The sequence below is a fragment of the Malaclemys terrapin genome, chromosome 4 (assembly GCF_027887155.1).
Source record: "Malaclemys terrapin pileata isolate rMalTer1 chromosome 4, rMalTer1.hap1, whole genome shotgun sequence".
NCBI classification, from domain to species: Eukaryota; Metazoa; Chordata; order Testudines; family Emydidae; genus Malaclemys; species Malaclemys terrapin.
The window spans coordinates 63,677,738-63,699,308 of NC_071508.1; the positions used below are offsets into that span (position 1 = coordinate 63,677,738).

The 21,571-nt window shown below is 40.7% G+C and overlaps 1 protein-coding gene across 1 annotated transcript in view; it reads left to right on the plus strand.

Annotated features, from left to right (window-relative positions):
* MPPED2 (metallophosphoesterase domain containing 2) overlaps positions 1-21,571 on the plus strand; it is a 135,718-nt gene that overhangs the window by 71,795 nt on the left and 42,352 nt on the right. Inside the window, exon 4 of the mRNA XM_054028236.1 lies at positions 10,749-10,974. Within this exon, the coding sequence (XP_053884211.1) occupies positions 10,749-10,974 (226 nt within the window). The remainder of the gene's footprint in view (positions 1-10,748; positions 10,975-21,571) is intronic.

Genomic DNA, 21,571 nt, shown 5'->3' on the forward strand with positions numbered 1-21,571 from the left:
CTGTGGCATCAGTGGTGAAACAAAAGATTGTATCTTACTGTCATACTAAAATTTTTTTTTCTTTGAACAAAAATAACCCCGGATATAAATCACAAACAGTTACATTAGAATAATGTTACGGTTGAGACATAAATGCATAAAAGCAAGGAATTTCCAAGTTACTGTTGTCACTGCATCCTTAAATCAGCCCCTTTGTAACTAGATACCGCAGTGTATATGGCCCTGTTTCAGGGGTCCTACTTCACTTGGTGATGTTACATGTCACTGTCATACAATATATTTTACTTCTGTATGGGCCAGATATCTGAATAGGAATATTTGCTGTTGAGCACCACTGGTTCTGCAGCATAAGACTGCTGGTCAGGGACCACACAGGTCAAGTAACATCTCCTAGTGCTGTGGACTCTAGTGGAAGGCCTTATGTGCTACAGTGCTTCAGCTGTTGAGGACTGAGTTACCGGTGATGAGACAAAGATTCACTCAGCATTTCCTTGCTTTCGTGGGTTTATGGCTCAACCTTGGCATTATTGTAACGTAGTTTTTTGTGTTTAATGTTTCTTAGACTTGGTTTTCCATTACCAGCATGGAAGAAACCCTAATGCATGAGTTTCAGAGGAGAAGGTAGCAGTCTGAACCTGCTGTGTGGCTCGATCAGCAAGTGTGAGTATTAACGCTAGAGCTGTCAGGCCTTGTGAAAATGAATGAAGCCTGACGGTTACAGAGTGAAAGGTCAGAGGCAGAGCTTGCACTTACATAACATTTCTTTTCTGTGGTGTCTAACAACCTTTTCAACAAAGGGGAGCTTTTATGTACAAGCTTTAGATTTATCACAGGAATCTAGGGATCTCAGCCTTCACTTTTCTCTATACTGCGGTCTGATGTTTTCTTTGCATAAAGCAAAACAGTTAAACTTTTACTCTTTCGCCCACCTTGATATAGTTTCCATGTGTTTTTATCTTTCCCTTCACGCTCTTCCAAAACCAAATGTTGCTTTAAAAAGGCATTTGTGAACTCATGGTTAAAAAAAACCTGGTGGAATATTTTGCAGCAGGAAGATTTGCAGAGTTTTGGGACTTGGGCTGTCTTCAGTGGCCTGGAGCTATGCCTGGACCTTGTGTTTCTGTTTTTCATGTGTGTTTTGCTTGAACTATTTTATTGTTGTGAGTTGTTTCGTTCTTTTTATGTCATCAAGATGTGTGTGTGAATGGTTGGAAATGTGTGTTAAGCTGTTAGCTTGTTTGGCCAATATAGTTGTCATTTTCTTTATTTGATTAAAGGATTTTTTATTTTGCAGGGCCGGGGATAGTGGGAGGGATTTTATTCTGAGAACAGCCAGAGCTTTTTCATTGCTGGTATAATCCAAGGAAAGATGTTTGCTCCTTCTGTCCTGCTTTGGATTCTAATTTTTACAGAGGACTATTGTTGTTCCATTCAGTGTGGGGAATCTAGCATGTATTATAAAAACTGGCACAGATATGAGTCTGATCCATCCATTCCATGTGGAAGGAGGGAGCAGAGCTTTTGAGGCATTGTCCCACCTTCTCTCAAAATAGAGAAGGCCCCATTGTGTGGTTGGGGCATCGTGAGTTTGAGAGGTAGGGACGGCCACATGCAGGGAAGAGCTAGAGGTGAAGCTGCTGGTCACACTGATTTCCAAAACCAGTGGAGTTTCCACCAGACAATCTACCAGGAATTATGGTTGCAGAACAACATTAAGTTCCACTTTACAGCATTTGTTGCCCTCACCTCATTGAGGGGGATTGTGTACAGCTGCAGCCAGGCCAATAATGGCAGCCCTTCTGCTGGGTGAGCTCTGCTGCCAATAGCAAGGAATGGCACAGAGAAACAACTGGCTGTCTATAAGGATGTCTGTGGTCTGCTGATTTCCCTGCTGATCCCTGAGCTTCTTTGTAGTTACAGGAGAATGTTCCTTGCTGCTTCTACATATCTGTAAGCCCTGTTTCATTTAGTAGTAGTTAGAACAGGGAATTGAGAGTCTCAGACTGTGACTCGCTGTATGACCTCAGGCAACTCCCTTAACCAGCCTGTGCTGCAATTTGTCCACCTGTAAAGTGGGCATGATAATACTTATCTATTTGATGGAGGTGTTGGTGGCTTAGTTAATTAATGGTTAAAAAGAACAGGAGTACTTGTGGCACCTTAGAGACTAACAAATTTATTAGAGCACGAAAGCTTATGCTCTAATAAATTTGTTAGTCTCTAAGGTGCCACAAGTACTCCTGTTCTTTTTGAGGATACAGACTAACACGGCTGCTACTCTGAAACCTGTCATTAATTAATGGTTGTAATACCTGTTGAGATCCTTAGATGAAAGGCACTGAAGGAGTTGTAAAAATGAGAAGACAGCAGTCAAATATCTGTGACTGAAATACATTTACAATGTTATGTACTACAGCTATAGACCCAGCAAAGCCTCATTTCCATGTAATCAATCAAAAGTAATAACAACAAATAGCAAAGTGTGCCACTATCCCAAATGCCTGAAGCATGAAGTTGAAGGCAATGTGGCTTTTACAACAGTGTGGCGATCTGGAGTCACTGAACTTCTCAACCATGTTATGATTATTGTTATATTTTTGAACAGTTGACTAAGAAGATCTGGCATTTTTGCTTCTAACAAGGACATGCATAGTTAAATCTCATAGCCAATCACATTCTGTCTTTTATAATGCCATATGTAGGGTAAATCTTTACTTTTCTGAGTAGCCCCACTGAAATCAGAAAAGACAGCTTGGGTGAATATGGGCTTCCAGGATCAAGCTGTTATGAAGCAGAAATTTAAAGAGAATTATTTGGTGTGACATTAGGTTGCGGTTTTGAAACCCCTGGCTAAATCATGTAGTAAAAATCTGGCCGTTTAAGTATTTAAAGTTAATCTGGCAAAACCAGTTTCTTTGGGAGGGTCATATATCTTCAATGTAATCCTTAATTCCAAAGTCATATTTTAGTGGCAACTGGTGGGTGGAGGAAGTATAAAAAATTATTGTGAGCCCGAAACTGACTGACTTACTCTTAACGGTGATGTTCTTCTGTGAGCAAGAGTGCCACTGAACTGTCATATTTAGGAAGAGAGAAGCCTTCATAGCTATTACAGTAATTTGTTAGTCATGGATTAAATTCTGCCCTGGGATGTGCACAGCTTCCATTGCATGCAGATGGAATTACATTCAAGGATGTAATTGGCCCAAGTAATATATTTTGGCACGTTGACATGGCTGTTTGATTTTGGAAGTTGTAGAGTGACTGATGTTTGAATATCTCCATCATAAACTCCTTACTAGTTGCTCCAGTGGGACAGTGGCTTCCTTTTAATCCTCCTCCTGTTAAGATTTCACATGCATACACTCAGCAGCTGCAATTGTGGCCTTTGGCCTAATCTGGAAACTGGTCGAATGGTTTAAAATTGGACTTTACTGTCACTTTGTGAGTCTGCGACTAGGGTTTTTGAAGTGCTCACTCCAACAAACGCATCAGGCATCTTCCACAGCTTAGGAATGGATCCCTCCCCACCCAGCAATTTCATGGAATAATTTAGATTAAGTAGTATTACTGTTTTCCTGAACTACTGTATTACGTTAGTATGTGTGATATAAAGAAAAAATGGGGAAATGCCCATCAAAACTTGCACTGTGCTACCCTCCACCGAGCTGCCAAACAATTTGAATGTGGATACATAAAGATTAATGTAGGCAAGAGGAAAACTAAAATACCATTGAGTAGGAGATTTGTGTGTGACTGTGGTTATGCTTCCATAGAAAACATAAAAGGTCAGCAGATTATAGATGAAGGGCACCATTGCCAAAAGAAAACATGCCAGAATATTTCATAAGTTGTAGCACAGAGAATGAATGAACGTTTTGCATTATTGGGGCCCTTTCAGGAGGAGATAACCTGAATGAGATGTACAAATACATAATCTGATTGGAGGTAATTTATTACTCTGATTAATATTATATACACTTTCCTAGGGGAAGGGGAAAGCAATGGATGGACTGCCTGTGCTCTTCATGGGCCTGTGCTGGCTTTCGACAGATTTAGTTATATATACGTTGGGGGCAGGAGGTTTTTTTTGTTTTTTTTTTTAAGAGCAAAATTCCCCTCATCTCCTGAGCCTCCTTCTATGCCCCTACCCATCAGAAAAGGAAAAAGAAATCTGGCAGAATCTAAAGTCAAGAAATTATGGAACAAATTCAGGTTTGTGGTACATAATGAAAGTATTTAAGCATTTAAATGTACTTAACACACAGCAAGTACTGTCCCATGAATGATTAAAGATAGAATGAATCACATTCATCCTGATCCATTAAAAAAAAAAAAACTGTATGCCATTTAAAGACTGCAAGCACATACAACCGTGCCCATAACTGATTACTAATCAAGCTAGCATCTTGAGGGTGTGCTATACGATGTACCATGACATGCTTGCTTCACTGTCAGATGCGGATGTACATTTCAGTGTCCATGCTATCACAATACAGTCTTAGTACACTACACTTAGGCATTGGGATGCTCAGTGTCACAATCCCTGACTTTTGAGCACTAGAAAACCACAGGAACAACACTGCAGTCCACAACGCCTAAGTACCCTACACAATATATCGGGAGAAATAGGCACCTTAGAATGTAATCCACAAAGCCAGCACAGTGGGGAGGAGGAGCCAGTGGAGATGCCAGTGAGAAGGATGTGTGCTAAGCCCTGCCCATCTCATGGAGATAGGTGCCTATCTCTGCTAGAGATCCATAAACCCGGGGCAAGACGGGCACTCTGCTGTTTAACTTGTGTGAAGGGCCTGAGCTGGCAGGCTTTTTCAGAGGCAGCTTATCTTCGCACAAAACAGACTGGGTGTAAGGAGTATACTGAGGTCAGTCACCTCAATCTCTCCTCTTGAAGTTGTTCCACTTTAATTCAATAATTGGGCAACAAAGAGTGAGACTCTGTAGCCAAGGAGGTAGGGCACTGACCTGACAGATCCCTGTTCAAATCCCTTCTCATCAGGCAGAGCGGGGACTTGACCTACTGGTCTCCCACATCCTGGTTGAGTATCCTAACAACTGGGCTAAAGGGAGCTTCTCCTCCTCCTATTTTGGCAACCTCTGAAAGTGCCTCCTGGATCAGGCTTCACAGGCAAGTTAAGCAGAGGAATGCCTGCCTTCTCCCAGTTCATGGATTGCACTGGGATTTAGGCAGGAGATAGGTGTCCAGACACCAAGAGTGAAGTAACAGTGTGCATGCTGTGATGCTATCTGGGGATACTCAGAGTTGTGACGCACCTCACTTGTATTTGCTCTTAGTGTGAGGAAGCCTTTCTGTGCTTACTGTGGATGAGCTCCCCAACTCCACCAGCCTCTGGCAACACAAGCACTCCCCTCTAGGCCACCACAGGCCCCACTCTCTCTTTACAGGTTAGCGATAGGGCACACTCCAATCCCCGAGTGCTCCAAGCGTCTCCCAGTTCCTGATCCACTGGATGGTCACAGAATTCCTAGGTCCTCTGTTCACAAAGGAACAGTACATCACGGCTTACCAGTACAGTACAGAACACAGTTCTGCTTAACACACAGCACTGAGATTTGTTTACAGAGAAAGCAAGTAGAAGTTTATTTAATAAAGAACAGGGATTCAAATGATAGCAAGCAGAAATACTGGCAACGAAGGTTTACATATGAAATGAAATCGTAACACGTGTACTAGAGCCTAAACTTAACTAATAGGACATTGTTCTGTCATAAGAGCAAAACCTCACCCCAAATCCTTCCAGCCTATTACAGCCAGGGCTGGCTGTGATCTTCCACTCACGAAGCAAGCCCACTGTCAGCTTACTTCCTAAGTGAAAGATATCAGGGTGTCTCTCTGCAACCCTAGATACGGCAAAACAGTCCTTTGATCTTTATTCATAAACCAGACACTCTCCTGCTGTGTTCCTTCCTATAGCTTTAGCAATCTCTTGTCAATTTCTCAATGTTGATTAGCTGAGGGGCTTAGTATGTAAATAGATATCTATTGTGAGATATATGATACCCAGTTTGCATATAACCAGACAGATAAGCGTCTTATCAGAAAGGAACATGTTTTTCACCTTCTGATGCCCTGCTTTAACTTTCATACCTTAAGAACTTATTCTTCAGTATAGGCAAGTACCTCCTTTAATATTATCCTTATATACATGTTGCAGTGGCCAACCAGTGTGTTACTGGATCTCAGTCGAGACTTCATATGCCTTTGTTGAATTATTATGCATATAACTGACCCGGGGGATCCCTGTAAAACTCTGTGCACACCCATGCCCTCTGCCGGTAGCACAAATGCCCAGAGGCAGAAACATAGGTGCCTAGGGAACTTCTACTGCAAAAACATAGGTGCTGAGTGAGTTTAGGTGCAGAGTTAGGCAGCACCTGAACAGGAGTTTTGTGGATTGCAGTGGAACCTAAAAATGGGACTTAGGCACCTGAATCTGGGGGGATAGGCACCTACGTACCTTTGTAGATTCAAACCTTAGCCTCTCTGTGGTTCAGTTCCCCATCTGTAAAATGGGGATAATACTACTTCTCTCCCTCACAGGTGTGTTATGAGGATAAATACATTAAAGATTGTGAAGCACTTTGTGATCTACTGATGAAAAGCACAATATAAAAATAGGTATACAAAATAAAGACTGAGCAGGGATATGATTGCTATCTATAGATACATTGGGGAAGGGAGGTGGTAAACACCAGGGAGGGAGAAGTGCCATTTAAACTAAAGGACAGTGTTGGCACAACGGGCATGAACAAATTCATTAGAAATTAGAAGAAGGTTCTAACCATCACAGGAGCGAGATTCTGGAACAATCTTCCAGTAGTAGCTGGGGTAAACAACCTCACTAGATTAAAGTTGGAGCTTGATACATTTAAGAATGGGATTAAGTCCCAGGCAGACTGCGAAGAGCTACAAAAGGATCTCACAAAACTGGGTGACTGGGCAACAAAATGGCAGATGAAATTTAATGTTGATAAATGCAAAATAATGCACATTGGAAAACATAATCCTAACTATACATATACAATGATGGGGTCTAAATTAGTTGTTACCACTCAAAAAAGAGATCTTGGAGTCATCGTGGATAGTTTTCTGAAATCATCCACTCAATATGCAGCGGCAGTCAAAAAAGCGAACAGAATGTTGGCAATCATCAAGAAAAGGATAGATAATAAGACAGAAAATATCATATGGCCTCTATATAAATCCATGGTACGCCCACACCTTGAATACTGCGTGCAGATGTGGTTGCCCCATCTCAAAAAAGATATATTGGAATTGGAAAAGGTTCAGAATAGGGCAACAAAAATGATTAGGGGTATGGAATGACTTCCGTATGAGCTGGGACTTTTCAGGTTGGAAAAGAGGTGACTAAGGGGGGATATGATAGAGGTCTATAAAATCATGAGTGGTATGGAGAAAGTAAATAAGGAAGTGTTATTTACTTCTTCTCATAATACAAGAACAAGGGGCCACCAAATGAAATTAATAGGTAGGAGGTTTAAAACAAACACAAGAAAGTATGTTTTCACGCATTGCACTGTCAACCTCTGGAATTCCTTGCCAGAGGGTGTTGTGAAGGCCAAAACTATAACGGGGTTCAAAAGGGAGCTAGATAGATTCATGGAAGATAGGTCCATCAATGGCTTTTAGCCAGGATGGGCAGGAATGGTGTCCCTAGCCCAGTGGCGGATTAATAATTTTGCCGCCCCTAGGCTGGGAAATAATTGCCGCCCTGACCCCGCCCCGACTCTGCCCTGACCCCGCCCCCATTCCAACCCCCTCCCCAAAATCCCCGCCCCAACTCCGTCCCCTCCCTTCTCCTATTGGATCCGTTCCCCAAATCCTGCCTCTTCCCCCCGCCCCGCGAAACAGCTGTTTCACGGCACAAGCGCTGGGAGGGGAGAGAAACAGGACGCTGCGGCAAGCTTGCAGAGGAGGCGGAGGTGAGCTGAAGCGGGGGGCAGGGCGCGGAGGGGAGCTTCCACCCCTGAAAATTTGCCGCCCTAGGCCTAGGCCTTGTCGGCCTAGGCAATAATACGGCGCTGCCCTAGCCTCTGTTTGCCAGAAGTTGGGATTGGGTGATGGGGCATGGATCACTTGGTGATAACCTGTCTGTTCATTCCCTTTGGGGCACCTGCCATTGGCCACTGTCAGAGGACAGGTTACTGGGCTTGATGGACCTTTGGTCTGACCCAGTATGGCCGTTCTTATGTTCTTATATGACGGGGTTACTTGTGACAGCAGGGGTCAGGACTCCATGACCGAACATGTCCTTTCCAGTCATTTGTTTGTGACTTTGCCATTAACTTACAGGATCAAGCCCTTTGTTAGTTTCCCCTCGTCCTTTTGGGCTTATGCACATGTATATCATTCCATTTATAAACTCATACAACAGTGATTGAGTTGCAGTTTGTCTGCTGTGTTCGGCATGACTACATAGGGAACTCTCCAGCTTGGGATGTTTGTTTGGCTCAAGAAAAAATTGTCTTGAAGTAAAATGTACAGCTTTTCATTGGGCATGAGCTCAGTGGTATGCTAATTTTAAAGTATCTTATTAAACTAAATGGGAAAATGTAAAACCTGGTCATTTATCCAGAATGTGGCTGGAAGTTTTCTCCACTGAAGTTAGCAAATATTGATACTTGGCAGAAACCTGGTTTTAACGTCGCTATCCACCTTCTCTTAAGAATTTCACCAAATCTAGCTTTGCGGGGATTGATAATTGTGACAAGTGTATCAGATTTCATGCCAGTGGTATCTTTTCTGTTTCCTGAGAGAGAAGAAAATAGCAATTTTACCTCGTGCCCAGGAGTCACAGAGAGCAGGAATTGTAGGTACCTATTATTCCTAGTTTTTAAATAAAATGAATTGCAGAGCAGCGTGTGACAGAGATGGGAAAGAGGGGGCGGGAATGGGGCATGAACTGCAGAGGAGTGACAAATGCCCAATAGCATCTCCCCCAGCTTTTAGTCTAATGCAGCACCACAGAGAGTTATTAATATGTATGATCTGCATTTTGTTAAGACATTAGGAATCTATGAAGATGTCTAGTGTTTGGGAGGGGAGGGGTCATAGCTTTTTATTTTTCTACCCAGAGTTAACAAATTTTGATCAGGAAATGTTTGCATAAAAATCCTGCCGAACTCCCATTTCCTTGCCATAAATATTGAAAGGGAAAGAATTTTCACTCTTTCCCCATAAGCCCCAGTGGGGTAAAGTTAGTCTGACTATCACAAACATTTCTCTAATTATTTTTTCAAGTAAGCTTTTTGATTTTATTTGCAAACCAAATTTTGAAATAGGAAAGTTGTGTGTGTTTATGGGGGATAGTGCTGGCAAGAAAACATAGAGCCCAATCCTGTATTCCTTCAGTGCGCGCTTCAGGAGTGCAAAGACTAAAGAATTGGGGCAGTAGTGTCCTTATTAGAATAGTATTCTTAAGTATAGAATATTAGTCTTTCCTTCACAGTTTGTACAACCAAATAGGGCCAAGAACAGTAAGAAGAGGTGGCTATCTAATCCATGGTATTTGTAAGGAACCAATCACCTTTGTGAAATCATTCCCTTAGTGATCATTAGGAACACGCACTAAACTAAATGAGTTTCTATAAGAGAAGAAAGATGGCTTGTGGTTAAGGCGCTGCATTTGGACTGGAGATCAGAGGCCAATTCCCATCTCTAACAGTTTTCTGTGTGATTTTTGGCGAGCCGCTTTGAATCAGATTTTTTTAAAAGAACTCAGCTTTTGTTAGGGCACTGAAATAAATGACCTTATTTTCAACATTTTTTTTTTTTTTTTGCTTTTTTTAAAATCTGGCGCCAACTGGAGGTACTGAACCCTTGAAAATCTGTCCCTATGGGCCGGTCCCATTGACTTCAGTGAGCTTTGGATTAAGCCCTTAGGAAATACTATTATCCCCATTTTACAGATAGGCTCTCTGTGCCTCAGTTCCTTTCTCCCACCCTTTATCTGTCTTGTCCATTTAGCTTGTAAGCCCTTTCGGGTAATGACTGTCTCTTACCATATGCTTATAGAGCATCTATCTCAGGGTGGAGCCCTGATCTCAATTAGGTGCTACCATAACACAAATAATAATAATAATAATTAATAATAAAATGAGAGTCCATCATAAGTGGACTGGTACTGTGTAGAACAGGGTAGAGCATGGGAATAAATTGCTTAATGGGTATTTCGGCATCCTTAAACTCTCGTAAAATATACCTTTAATAAGTAATCCTACCTAATATATACACAGTGTAGAGCCTTTCCTTTGAGCACTTTACAAACATTCATTCATTATGTCTCACTGCATACTAGACTGGAACCCAGGACTGCTGACTTCCAGCTAGTCCCATGTACTAACAGATAGTATGCCAGATGTTCAGAGCTGTTGTATCTCCCTTCAAGCCTGTGGAGCTGAGAAGATTTACACCAGCTGAGGATCTGTCTGCATGCCTGCCAGCCTGTTTTGTTTCATTTTGCAGTACATGCCTTTGGTTATGACATTTCTTTGTGTGACATTACTTTACATCTTAACAAAATTTCATTCAGAGAAAAAGCAGCGGCATTAATAACATTTGCTGCCCATGGAGATACACACGGATCCTGTGTATTTCATTCTGTCAGTGTTAGCTGTCTACTTATTTTGCCAACTATGCTGGGGTGGGAAGCAAATGTGCTAATTAAGTGCTCTTTTTGTTATTTCAGGAAGCCTGCCATATGAATATAAAATAGTGATTGCTGGGAATCATGAACTGACATTTGATAAGGAATTCATGGCAGACCTTGTTAAACAGGATTACTACCGCTTTCCCTCTGTGTCCAAATTGAAACCAGAGGACTTTGACAATGTTCAGTCACTCCTGACAAACAGTATTTACTTGCAAGATTCAGAGGTAACAGTTAAAGGATTCCGAATATACGGTGCCCCATGGTAAGTCCCCATTTAAACTTTCTGTGCTTATATTTGTTTTTTCAACCACAGCAAGAGTTACTGCCATTGAAAATGCAATGAGTCCCGCTTTGTTGTGCTGCTGTGCAGAACCGTACTGTATCTTTAAGTAAACCTTGCATTGTGCACAGCTATGAAAACACAGACCGTGTTGTTTTAATTGTAGTGGTAAAGATTTTATGTAGCAAGAGAAACATAATTATTTGTTTGTGTGAGAGAGAGAGAGAGAGTGAGCAGAACAAGAAAAGAAGAGCTGTGATCTATATCCATTCTGCCTGCTGTTTGATTACTGGAAACTCGTGGACAAATTCTGCTCTTCTCTGTATCCATATAGTTCCCATGAATTTAATGGTCTAGTATAGGTGTCAGCAAGGGCAGAATTCAGTCCCTAAAATCTGAGTCTCCACTGCCTTGTGTGTTGTGTAGTCATTTACACTTCTAAAAACTTAGATCAGTATGGTACCATTTTAAAGTTGGTGCCTTAATCTCTATTTTTTTTATCTTGCTACTGAGGAATACTGAAAATTTGTCTGTTCTTCTTTGTTATCAAAATTTTGATAATTAGACTTTGAGCCTAATTCTGACCTCAGTGACACCACTGTAAGTCCATTGCTATCAGTGTTGCTCTTGACTGACACTAGTGTGAGAGAGATCAGCGTTGAGGCCCTGTGCTGAACAAACTCAGGAAGATGCTGACTATAGCTGTCTACAGTTCTGTACTGAAGATACCTTGAACTGAGTTTTTAAAATGCCACCTCCTTTATCTGACCGCTATTCTTTCAATCTGTTGTCACATCACATTGCCCGGCTATTTAGATGTAGGATCTTGGTACTTCTTGAATTCAGTTAGCACAGTAAGGAAAACCGTTATGCCTATGCCACAAAATTGAGTCTCAGGGATGTTAATAATTGTTAAATATGTAGGAATTATAATAGTAACCTCTATGCCAATTTAGCTGATTAGATATTAGTGTGCAACCTCTAGCATGGACTTAATATAGGTATATCATGTTACTCAGTGATACCAGATTCACTTTAAATGAGAGACTAGGGGTTCTTTTGCACCAAAGAATGGGGCTACTTTATGTGCATTTCTGCAGTTCCTTCTTATGCGCATTTGAGAAGATCTCTCCCTTGCTCACCTGGACAGTGCTGCTTAGCAATTTATAGGCAGCACATTTGTTCAGTTATTCTCTGGTGGTGAAGTTCCTAGCAGTGTCCCTTGTATGGTCCACATGCAACAGTGCTGGCTACAGACGACCCAGGTGGGAAGGGAGAACTTTATAGACTTACTCTGTGGCCAATGCCCTTGACTTAAGCTACTGATTTTTTTTTTATTCAAAAGTCATAGTCTTTTGCTTCTAGTTTAAATCAACTTGACACTACCTAGTTTTTAAAAAATACTCTTAGATTCACAGTGTCTGCTAATTGATAGAGATGGTCATAATTCAGGTAAAAAACATCTCTTAAAGACATTACAAAGTCTTTTTTTTCTAAAGTAACCATAGGTAGTTCACTGAAGAAGACAAGGACACATAAAGGCCTTGGTAATGTAACATGGTTTTGAGGCTGTTGCTGGAGGGCTAAAAGCTCTGTGAGCTCTCTGGAATGTTAACTGCAGATTACCATGGTGAACAGCTTCCTCCCTCATGTGTGAGCTCTAGACAGAAAGCTTGCAGTTTGCAGACAACCTCTGATGTTTGCAGACATCCTTTCATATTAGTATAGATGGGTTTTACTTAACCTAGATTAAGATTATTGCCACTGGAGAGACCAGAGAGGAAAATGTGGTTTACAGGCCTTGAGGAATGTCTTCTTGTGGGACATGTGACTTGGTGTTTTACAATAGTAGACTCTATGATACCCTTCCAGCACGTGTATAGTTGTACTGATTTTTGCCTTTGTTTCCTGAACCCATAATGGTGACCCATGGCCTACTTTTTTCAACTGCATCCAGAAGTCTTTAAATTTTGCATATTGTATGTGTGAAGACAGAAAGTTTATTATGAAATATTAAGGGACAACTGATCAAGGAACAAAGGTTCTCCTAACCAGAGGCTCTGAGTGGTACAGATGACCTTCCCCATGCAGCACAAGCCATTGAACACTTAACTTTATTTCATAATGACCTGACTCCTTAGCCCATTGATCCTGGGATTTCCTTGTGCAAAACGCATGGATGGCAATGGATACTTTGCCAGAAAGGAAAGCTGAGCTCCATCCATCCAGGACACTTCTCTAATCTCTCTTGAGCAAAGTCTGTAATTTGTGTCAAGTTGTGATGAATTGTGGTAAATATGTGTGTAGGGCAAGTGGGAATGAGAAAATTGAGATGAGACAACTACACCTCTACCGCAATATAACGCTGTCCTCGGGAGCCAAAAAATCTTACCGCATTATAGGTGAAACTGGGTTATATTGAACTTGCTTTGATCCGCCGGAGTGCGCAGCCCCGCCCCCCGCCCCAGAGCACTGCTTTACTGCGTTATATCAGAATTTGTGTTATATCGGGGTAGAGGTGTCGTTTAAATTCATGTAGCTCTTTAAGTTAGGGAGTCTACTTATCTTGGTTTGGAAGATGCTGACTGCTGATGCTGAAATGGCAGCTTTCATCCCTTCCTCTTGTGTCAGCTACTGGGAAAGCATGAAATCCAATTAGATTTCTGCATTTTGTGTGGCTACTTCAGAGAAGGGAAAAGGTGCATCAGATGTACGAAGTCAGTTGTTCAAAATTTTACAGAGAGGAGACTGCTCCTTAATGATGGGAAAAGACTTTTTTAGCTTTTGTGCTTTTCTTGTATATCGCATTCTCCCCACCCTCCATACTTACCCTGACCTTCTATCATAAATACAGATTACCCCAAAAGGAGGAAACCTCTGGGGTTTTTTATATGTCTGCTTACCTTAGTTAGGCTTTTTATCTACATATATAAAAATACACACACAATTCTGTCTCAGAGGTGGAACACAAGTGCATTAAATCAAAAGACACTCCAACCCTAAATTGAGCTAAGTTGGCAAGTTCGATTTATATGCATTTTAGATGATATTTCCAGAGGGAAAAATCCATGTTTGCTGATACAGCTAGTGGTTTTAATTTAAGAAGAGGAACCAAACTAAGAATAACATCTGCAATTCTGAGGGTTTCAGCCTGTCAGAGGTTTCTAAGAAGTAATTGCCATCAGACTGGGAAAACTGGTTATAACTCATCTATCTATTTAGAAAATGTAAATTGCCAACTCAGTGTAGCTATGGGAAAGGAATATCAGTCCATATTCATTACATGTTATTACTCATGGTACATCTGAAAGCTTTCTAAAGACCTAAGAGAATTCAAGTAGTGCCTCCTAACTTACAATTTAGTAGAATTTGTATGTAGAAAATAACTTACAACACACAGGAGCATTCATGTGTATTTGCAATTGGAGAGTGCAGTGGAGCATATCAACAGTCTTTGAGGTGCAGAAAATTTGAATGTAGCCTGATGGGTCTGGGAGGATTAAATGGCATTAGCTGCAGAGATGTTGAAAGTGGAGCGCCAGCCCCTGAAAAGTGAAAGACTCCTCCTGAGCAAGGGTCGGACATGCTAAAGTTGCTCGTTGAACTCCTACTTTCAGAGACTGGGGATGTAACTGCTGTTTTCACACTCTAACTAGGAGACTGGTTGATGCACCTTGAAGAAATAACATGGGTAGAGATTTTCCATTTAATCTGTAGATAACAATCTACTTCTACAATCTGCTTCCTTTCACTTCCTACTGTCGTTGCCCTCTGGACCTGGTTTAGTTAGTGGAGAACTATCTGATTGTATAGCTCCTTATGCAGGCAAAACCCCTAACGATTTCAACAGGAATATTACCTGTTTCAGAAGTACGAGTTTAGGTCTTAATTGCTAGCCAGTACAAAATAAATAAATAAATCTCTTTGAACTTTATAATTGATATTTAATGATTTCACTCTTAAAAAACTCTTTAATTTCCACAGTCATAGGCCTCAGACATTGAGGTGTCCGGTAAAGAGGGCAGCGTGTAAATCTGTTTTTTTTTTTTTATGGATCTCCAGCATCTGAGCTGGGAAAATCCTTTCTCCTCCCAACAGGAACAGCTGCATTGTTCAGCAATATCCTGCACCTTTGTCAAGTTGTAGCTTGGTCAGGTCTCAAGAACAGAAACACAAAGCTGGCCTCCCAGTTGCTTTTAATGAATGCTAGTGGGTTTTTCCTATGTCCAGCAATTTGATCCATAGGGTGATCCAGAGGTCAGGAACAAACAGCTCACTATAGCTCACCTCTGAGACACAAAGGCTTTCATTTGCTTTTTTTAGTAACTCTGGAGGAAGTGCCTTAATTTTTTTTCAGAAGCAAAATTTTAATTGGCATAGATAATGTGACCTTGAAAAGGCCAAAAGAGGTTGAAAAACAACACCACACAGTTCAGTCATCTCCTTTAAAATACAATATTTTTCTCCTCTGTGTGTGTGTGTGTGTTTAAATCTGGTGTAAAATTGCTGGATTCACACCATCATTTAGCCTAATTTTGCACATATTTCAGTAACAAGAGTTGAAACTAAGCATGTTTATTTCTCCACTGCATTTACAATTATATTTTAGTACAAATAGCTATTGGGTTGTTACAGCTTCCTTGTTCTGATCAGTGCTTTAATACTTTGTGTTTACCCTGTCAGAAAAGCATCAGATTTTTTTTCCAATTATAAGTTTTGTAATGCATCGTGGATTTTGCTGACAGTCTTCAAGTTCTTGAAATAGCAAGCAAATTAACAGCAGATATTGAGTGTGAGGATTAGAAAACCAATTGGCAACTCACATGATAGGATTCAGATATACTGATGGGTAGAATGAGTCTCATTTCTTTTATTTTCATAGTCTTACTTGGTAATTAACTTGGGCCTTAAAAAAAAAAAGTGAAAAAGGAACAGAAATTGCCATGCTCAGCAATAAAGTTCCTCCTTGCTATTAGCACTGGGGAATAGAAAGGGAGATTGGAAAATTATATTGGTGCTGCACAGTCTTTCAGGAATTCCGGCATTTATTCAGTAGAAGTCAGCAGTTGAGAATAGTATTGGCAAAGAATAAGGTCTTCTGTGTGTGTGTTAAACAAATAGACACACTGCTGTAACGTGGTTGTGTTTAAAGGCACAGGCTCCTATTTCATTTTTCTTGGCATTTGTCCTTCAGCTCTCTCATTATAAGATCGAAGAATGTATTCCCCCAGGTCTAGAATTACAGGGGGGTTGTTTATATTTTTGCCTCTTTGGGAGTGTCACAGATTTCTGTTCAGTTTCCCTGAGATCAAATTCACTTCTAACTTAGCCTCCATTTTTATTTTTAACAACAACAAATTAAAAAAGACTGTAATGCAGATCATTTTAAAATGCATTGTCTCCTAACCGCTTTTAATAAGACTCCAGCCAGCAGCAAACTAGCCATTTTCAAAATGCTCTACCTCTAAACATTTGGCCAAATCATGTAGTGCTTATTCTGTTTACACTAGGACTTCACTTCAGTGGGAATGTTGCCTGACTATGGAGTGAGTAAGTACTTGCAGAGAATGCAGTACTAGTGTAATTTACAGACCATGCCTGCTTGCAGATGACATGTTGCTGAAATGAAAAACCATTAACAACATTCCTTACACCTCTGTGTTTGTGTTGGTGTGTGGACAGGATTTGGACTAATTATTAATCTCTTCACTGCTCCATGAGTGTTCAATGAGTGGTCAACCAAACGACAAAGGTAACATGCCATACGTCTAAGATTCCTTAAACATTTCCATGAAGCACAGTAGATGCTATACAAGAATTAATGGAGGCAGAATGTGCATCAGCTGCGGTGCTCCAGGGGTTAATAGATTACGGGAGACTGCTATTCATAAGTGTGTATATGATCTGATCAAGAAGAAAGTCATTGTAAAATGAAAGTTGCACTTACAAAAACCACAAGCTGTGTGTGTGTGTGTAGATGCTTTTCTTCCAGTTGGCAGCTGTCCAGAAAAAGTTCCTTTTCCTCTTGATGAGTGTTACAGCAGCACATGGGTCCACGTGGCATTTGTGCACAGTGGTACAAAGCGGTATCTCATTGAGCAGTTCAGAGCATTTGGGCCCAGCAAGACGTTCAAGAGGAGCAGGCACTGCTTAGATTACTACAGATTCTGATTTTTCCACACCACCTCTATAAGGATCTGACCCTGAGAGGAGTTGAGCACCTCTGGAGAATATCAACTTCAGTGACTCAGGCTCAGAGGGGTCAGGCTGTGGGATTAAAAATAGCAGTGTAGAGCCCAGGCTCCAGCCCGAGCCCAAACATCTACACTGCCATTTTTAACCCTACAGCCCAAGTCAGCTGACCCATGCTCTAAAATGTGGTGCTGCAGGTTTTTGATCACAGTGTAGCCATACCATGAGAGAGCTAGGGAGCAACTGAGTGCTTGGGGTCACAGTCAGTGTGGAGAAGAGCAACAGAAGAAAGATGAGAGAGAGGAGAACAATGCAGGCTGAGTGAGAAGCGGACTAGCAGGGGAATTGGGACCTAAGGGCTGGAAGAATCTATAAGTGGGGGCGGATCAAGAGTGTGCTGAATGGGGATACCACTACCGGGGGGCTGAGCACTGGAGAAACCAGCCAGCAAGACACTGGGATCATCAAGGCCAAGATGCTTGGGGAGACCCAGCCACTGAGGGCACCTGGGAAGCCAGAGGGACAGAGAGCAGAGCCTTCAGACCCAAACAATAGAGAGAATCAGTCAGTCTGGAATCAGAGGCTGGGCCTGACCAGCGGGAACCGAAGCCTTTAGGCCCAAGCAGCGGGTAGGCCCTGACCATTGAAGGGAAGGAGAACCAGACAAGCATGAAAGCTCTGTCAGAAGTACAGCTGTTGCAGAAGCTGACAAAGTGTGGTACAGTGCAAATGGAGGCAAAAGTTTCAATTAATCTTCTGTTGTGCTTCAGCTCAGCCACGAGAAGAGAAAGTTACTACAAGCCAATTAGGTCAAAAATTGGTCATTTAAAAAAAATGCTCTTTTAGTTAGAGAATAGGAGTTAGGTTACCAATCATTTCAGACCCTGTAGAACAGGAAATGATTTTAGAAGTGTGATCTGAAATTAAAATGATACTCAGGATTGTGTCTGGGAATTTGTGAGTCTCTCTCAAAATGAAGCCAGTTGTATCCATAATAACGAAGGGTGGCTGATAGATAATGTACAAAGGTTTACGAGTAGTAAAGGCTCATGCTTTTAGATCCAGAGGTCCTAAGTTGAATCCCTGTAGATGGACCCCTTCAGGAGTCTTCTCTGAGATGGAATTACCTGCTTTAGATCTACTTTCAATGAAAAGATGGCCATTAAAAGGTTCTTCAGACAGATTTAGTGGAGGAAACTGATATGCATGTAGTTTGCCAAGCCTCTTAGGTAGCTAGAAATAGAACTGGTCAATGAATTTTTTCCCTTCCCACAAAAACATTCAATCACAATGAAAACATACTCATTTTTGTTGAATTTTCCTCTGGAAGTTTTTGGGTTTAAATCTAAAACTCACAAACAAAACTTCTTTGGTTAAGACCTGAACATTTTTGACCAAAACAGAATCTTTTATGAAAATACCTATTTAATCAAAAAGGCATTTTCTGTTAAAAACAAATTTTCCATTTAGTTTTTTTTTTTTTTTTAATCAGCTCTAGCTGCAAACCGTCTGGAGAAAGTATTCATTCAATACCTAATCAGGAGGTGGCCAGGGCCTGTATAGTAGGAATGTCAGAGAAGAAAAACTTGCGAGCAAAAGCCCCAATCCAGCAACACTCTTAAGCAGATGTTTATCCTTGTTACCATTTTGAGGCAATTGTTTGTGGCACTGGGCTGTGCACCTCATCAAATGCAGGTTCTATAAGGGGAGGAGGGGGCGGTGTGAGCCTTTCATTCTCCTTTTCCTGGCACAGTTTTTAATACATCTTGTTTCCATACCCAACAAGAGACAATTGGGCACATAAGAAAAAAAGCCATAAGAAAGGAAACGTCTTTTCCTTCTTTTTTGGTATTCCATCTGGGACTGCTTGGGATGGATCCAATATTCTGAACTGTAGAAGAATGCAGTAGATGGGCAAAATGCACATTAACCTGAAAACTCTAGTTCTATGGTTTGCCCCAGTATATGGTAAACCAGAATTATGTGCGCCTGCAGTTATATTTTAGGTTTGTAGCAGTTTTTGTCTCCCTCTGCTGGTAGCTGATATAACTCTATAATTAATTTTAATGCAATTTATTCTGGAGAACAAATTTTCCCTTTCCCAAGCTAAACACCCTATTCAACTAGCTATGTCAAGTTTATGAAAGACATTTTCTGGTCCTTTCATATGCCTAACTTTGAAAAGGTTTGAGCTTGTGAAAAGAGTTGAAAAAATGTAGAAATAATGTAAAAAACACATATATAAACCCCCACCATATAATTCACCACAAAATGTTTAATCATTCTGTAGTTAAATGAATAAAAGAGAAAGGGTAAAGTCCTGGCCCTGTTCAAGTCAAAAGGAGTTTTGCCATTGACTTCAGTGAAATGAGGTTTTCACACACACCTCTAATGATGGGTGCAATGTAACATTTTCCTGTGTGCTCCAACTGCCCAGCATCCTAAACCAGCCACAAACTTTCATTTTCCTTTTTAACCTGGACCACTAAATTTCATGTTAAAACAAACAAAAATGCAACAAATGAATTTAAATAAAACAGAACAGAGAAATAAATTTGTTATATAGCCATTATATTTGTATACACATTGTATACAGGCCAAATTTACCTCCTAACTGAAGTTTGGTTTGATTTGTAAATCATGTAACAACGAAACTGACACTGAAAGCCTAAGCTTTTTCCCCAAGCTCAGCTGTATCGTAAGTTTTTACCTTTAGAACCGTATCTGTCCCAGGTGCTAGTTCCTTCCCTCCCTCTCTTTGCTCCTCTTGTACCCTGACTGGAGTCAGCAAAATTTAACTCCCAAAATGACACAGTGGTAAATATCTTGCATCTTTATGCAGGGTTCAGAAACCTGACGTCAAAATGACTCGACAAAGGACCTTAGCATGTGTCACCATGAGACGGTAACATTTTGAATAATATTCATTCATTCCAAACCACAGCTCAGTGACACACACACACACACACACACATCCTACAAACGCACATGCACTGTCTGAGCTGTCACATGTGCTCTTCTGTCCATGGTTGTAATGGAAAAAAAAGTTTGGAGCTTGGAAGTGTCTGTTGAAATCAGCAAATGCCAAATGAAATGGAGATATTTCTACAGTAAAACTAGAGTAATTCATCATTCCCATGAAAGATTTTGTTTCTGTGTTTTTAATCTTGGAGTTAAAGCATAGATTGATCATCCTGAGATATGTAGACTGATCAGCCTATTAGAACCGAGCCTCTTCAGCACGGAATTGTGATTCATCTATACGAGTGAAATACTGAGACTTGGCCCTGAAGATTTGTCTTTGGTTGATAAGTACTAACAATCAAACTACACAGTGTTCACCTTTCCTTATTCATATTCCAGTACTGTAACCTTCCTTATTCTCTTGTGCCTTTGTTCTATTAATCTACCAAACAGGGCTCGACTTGTGATTAGTCCTTAGAGCTTGTTTCTATTAATCAGTCTGCAAAACAAGTCTACTTGAATGATTTGGTGTAAGTGCTTAACGTGCTCTCTTCATCAGTCTATACACAGAGCTGCTAGGGATGGGTTGTGTTAAATGGGACTAAAATCTGTGATATCTGCTACAATTTTTTTGTTTTTACATTTTGATTTTTATTGCTGTGGGATATTAGCAGGGGAAAAAATCATTTGAAAAGTCAGCTGAATTTTGTTTAAGTTGTTTAAGGAATGTTTAAGTTTCTACATGCTAGTAGAAAACTTGTGGAAGATTATCAACAACTGGAACAGTGTTCTATCACCACAAATGGATTTGTCAGTCATATCTTGAGTAAAAAGGACGCTCTCACATTCCAAAATGCAAGGCTCAGAATTCAAGTTTTTATAAAGTAAAACGGGTAGATTTTAAAACCTGCAATTTTTTTTTCTTCAAAAAAGCCTAGTGGTTGTTTAAAAATGCAGATATTCTCCTGCATTGGTGGAAAGCTAAATTAGCTAATATCTGAAAATGAGGAAGTCAAATGGATTATAAACAAAAAGTAAAACTCATCAGTAGTAATTTCATTGTTAAAAGTGAGTGAAATGCAAACATAAGAATGGCCATACTACTTCAGATCAATTGTCCATCTAGCCCACTATACTGTCTCTGATAGTGGCCAGTGCCAGATGCTTTAGGGAGAATGAAAAGGGGCAGTTTCAAGTGATCCATTGTCCTCTGTCATCCAACTTCTGACAAATGGAGGTTTAGGGACACCCCGAGAATAGGGTTGCATCTCTGACCATTTTGGTAATAGCTATTATACTTTTGGCCTTCACAGTATCCCCTGACAATGAGGTTGACTATGTGTTTTGTGCAGAAGTTCTTCCTTTTGTTTGTTTTAAACCTGCTGCCTATTAATTTCATTGGGTGACCCTTAGTTCTTGTGTT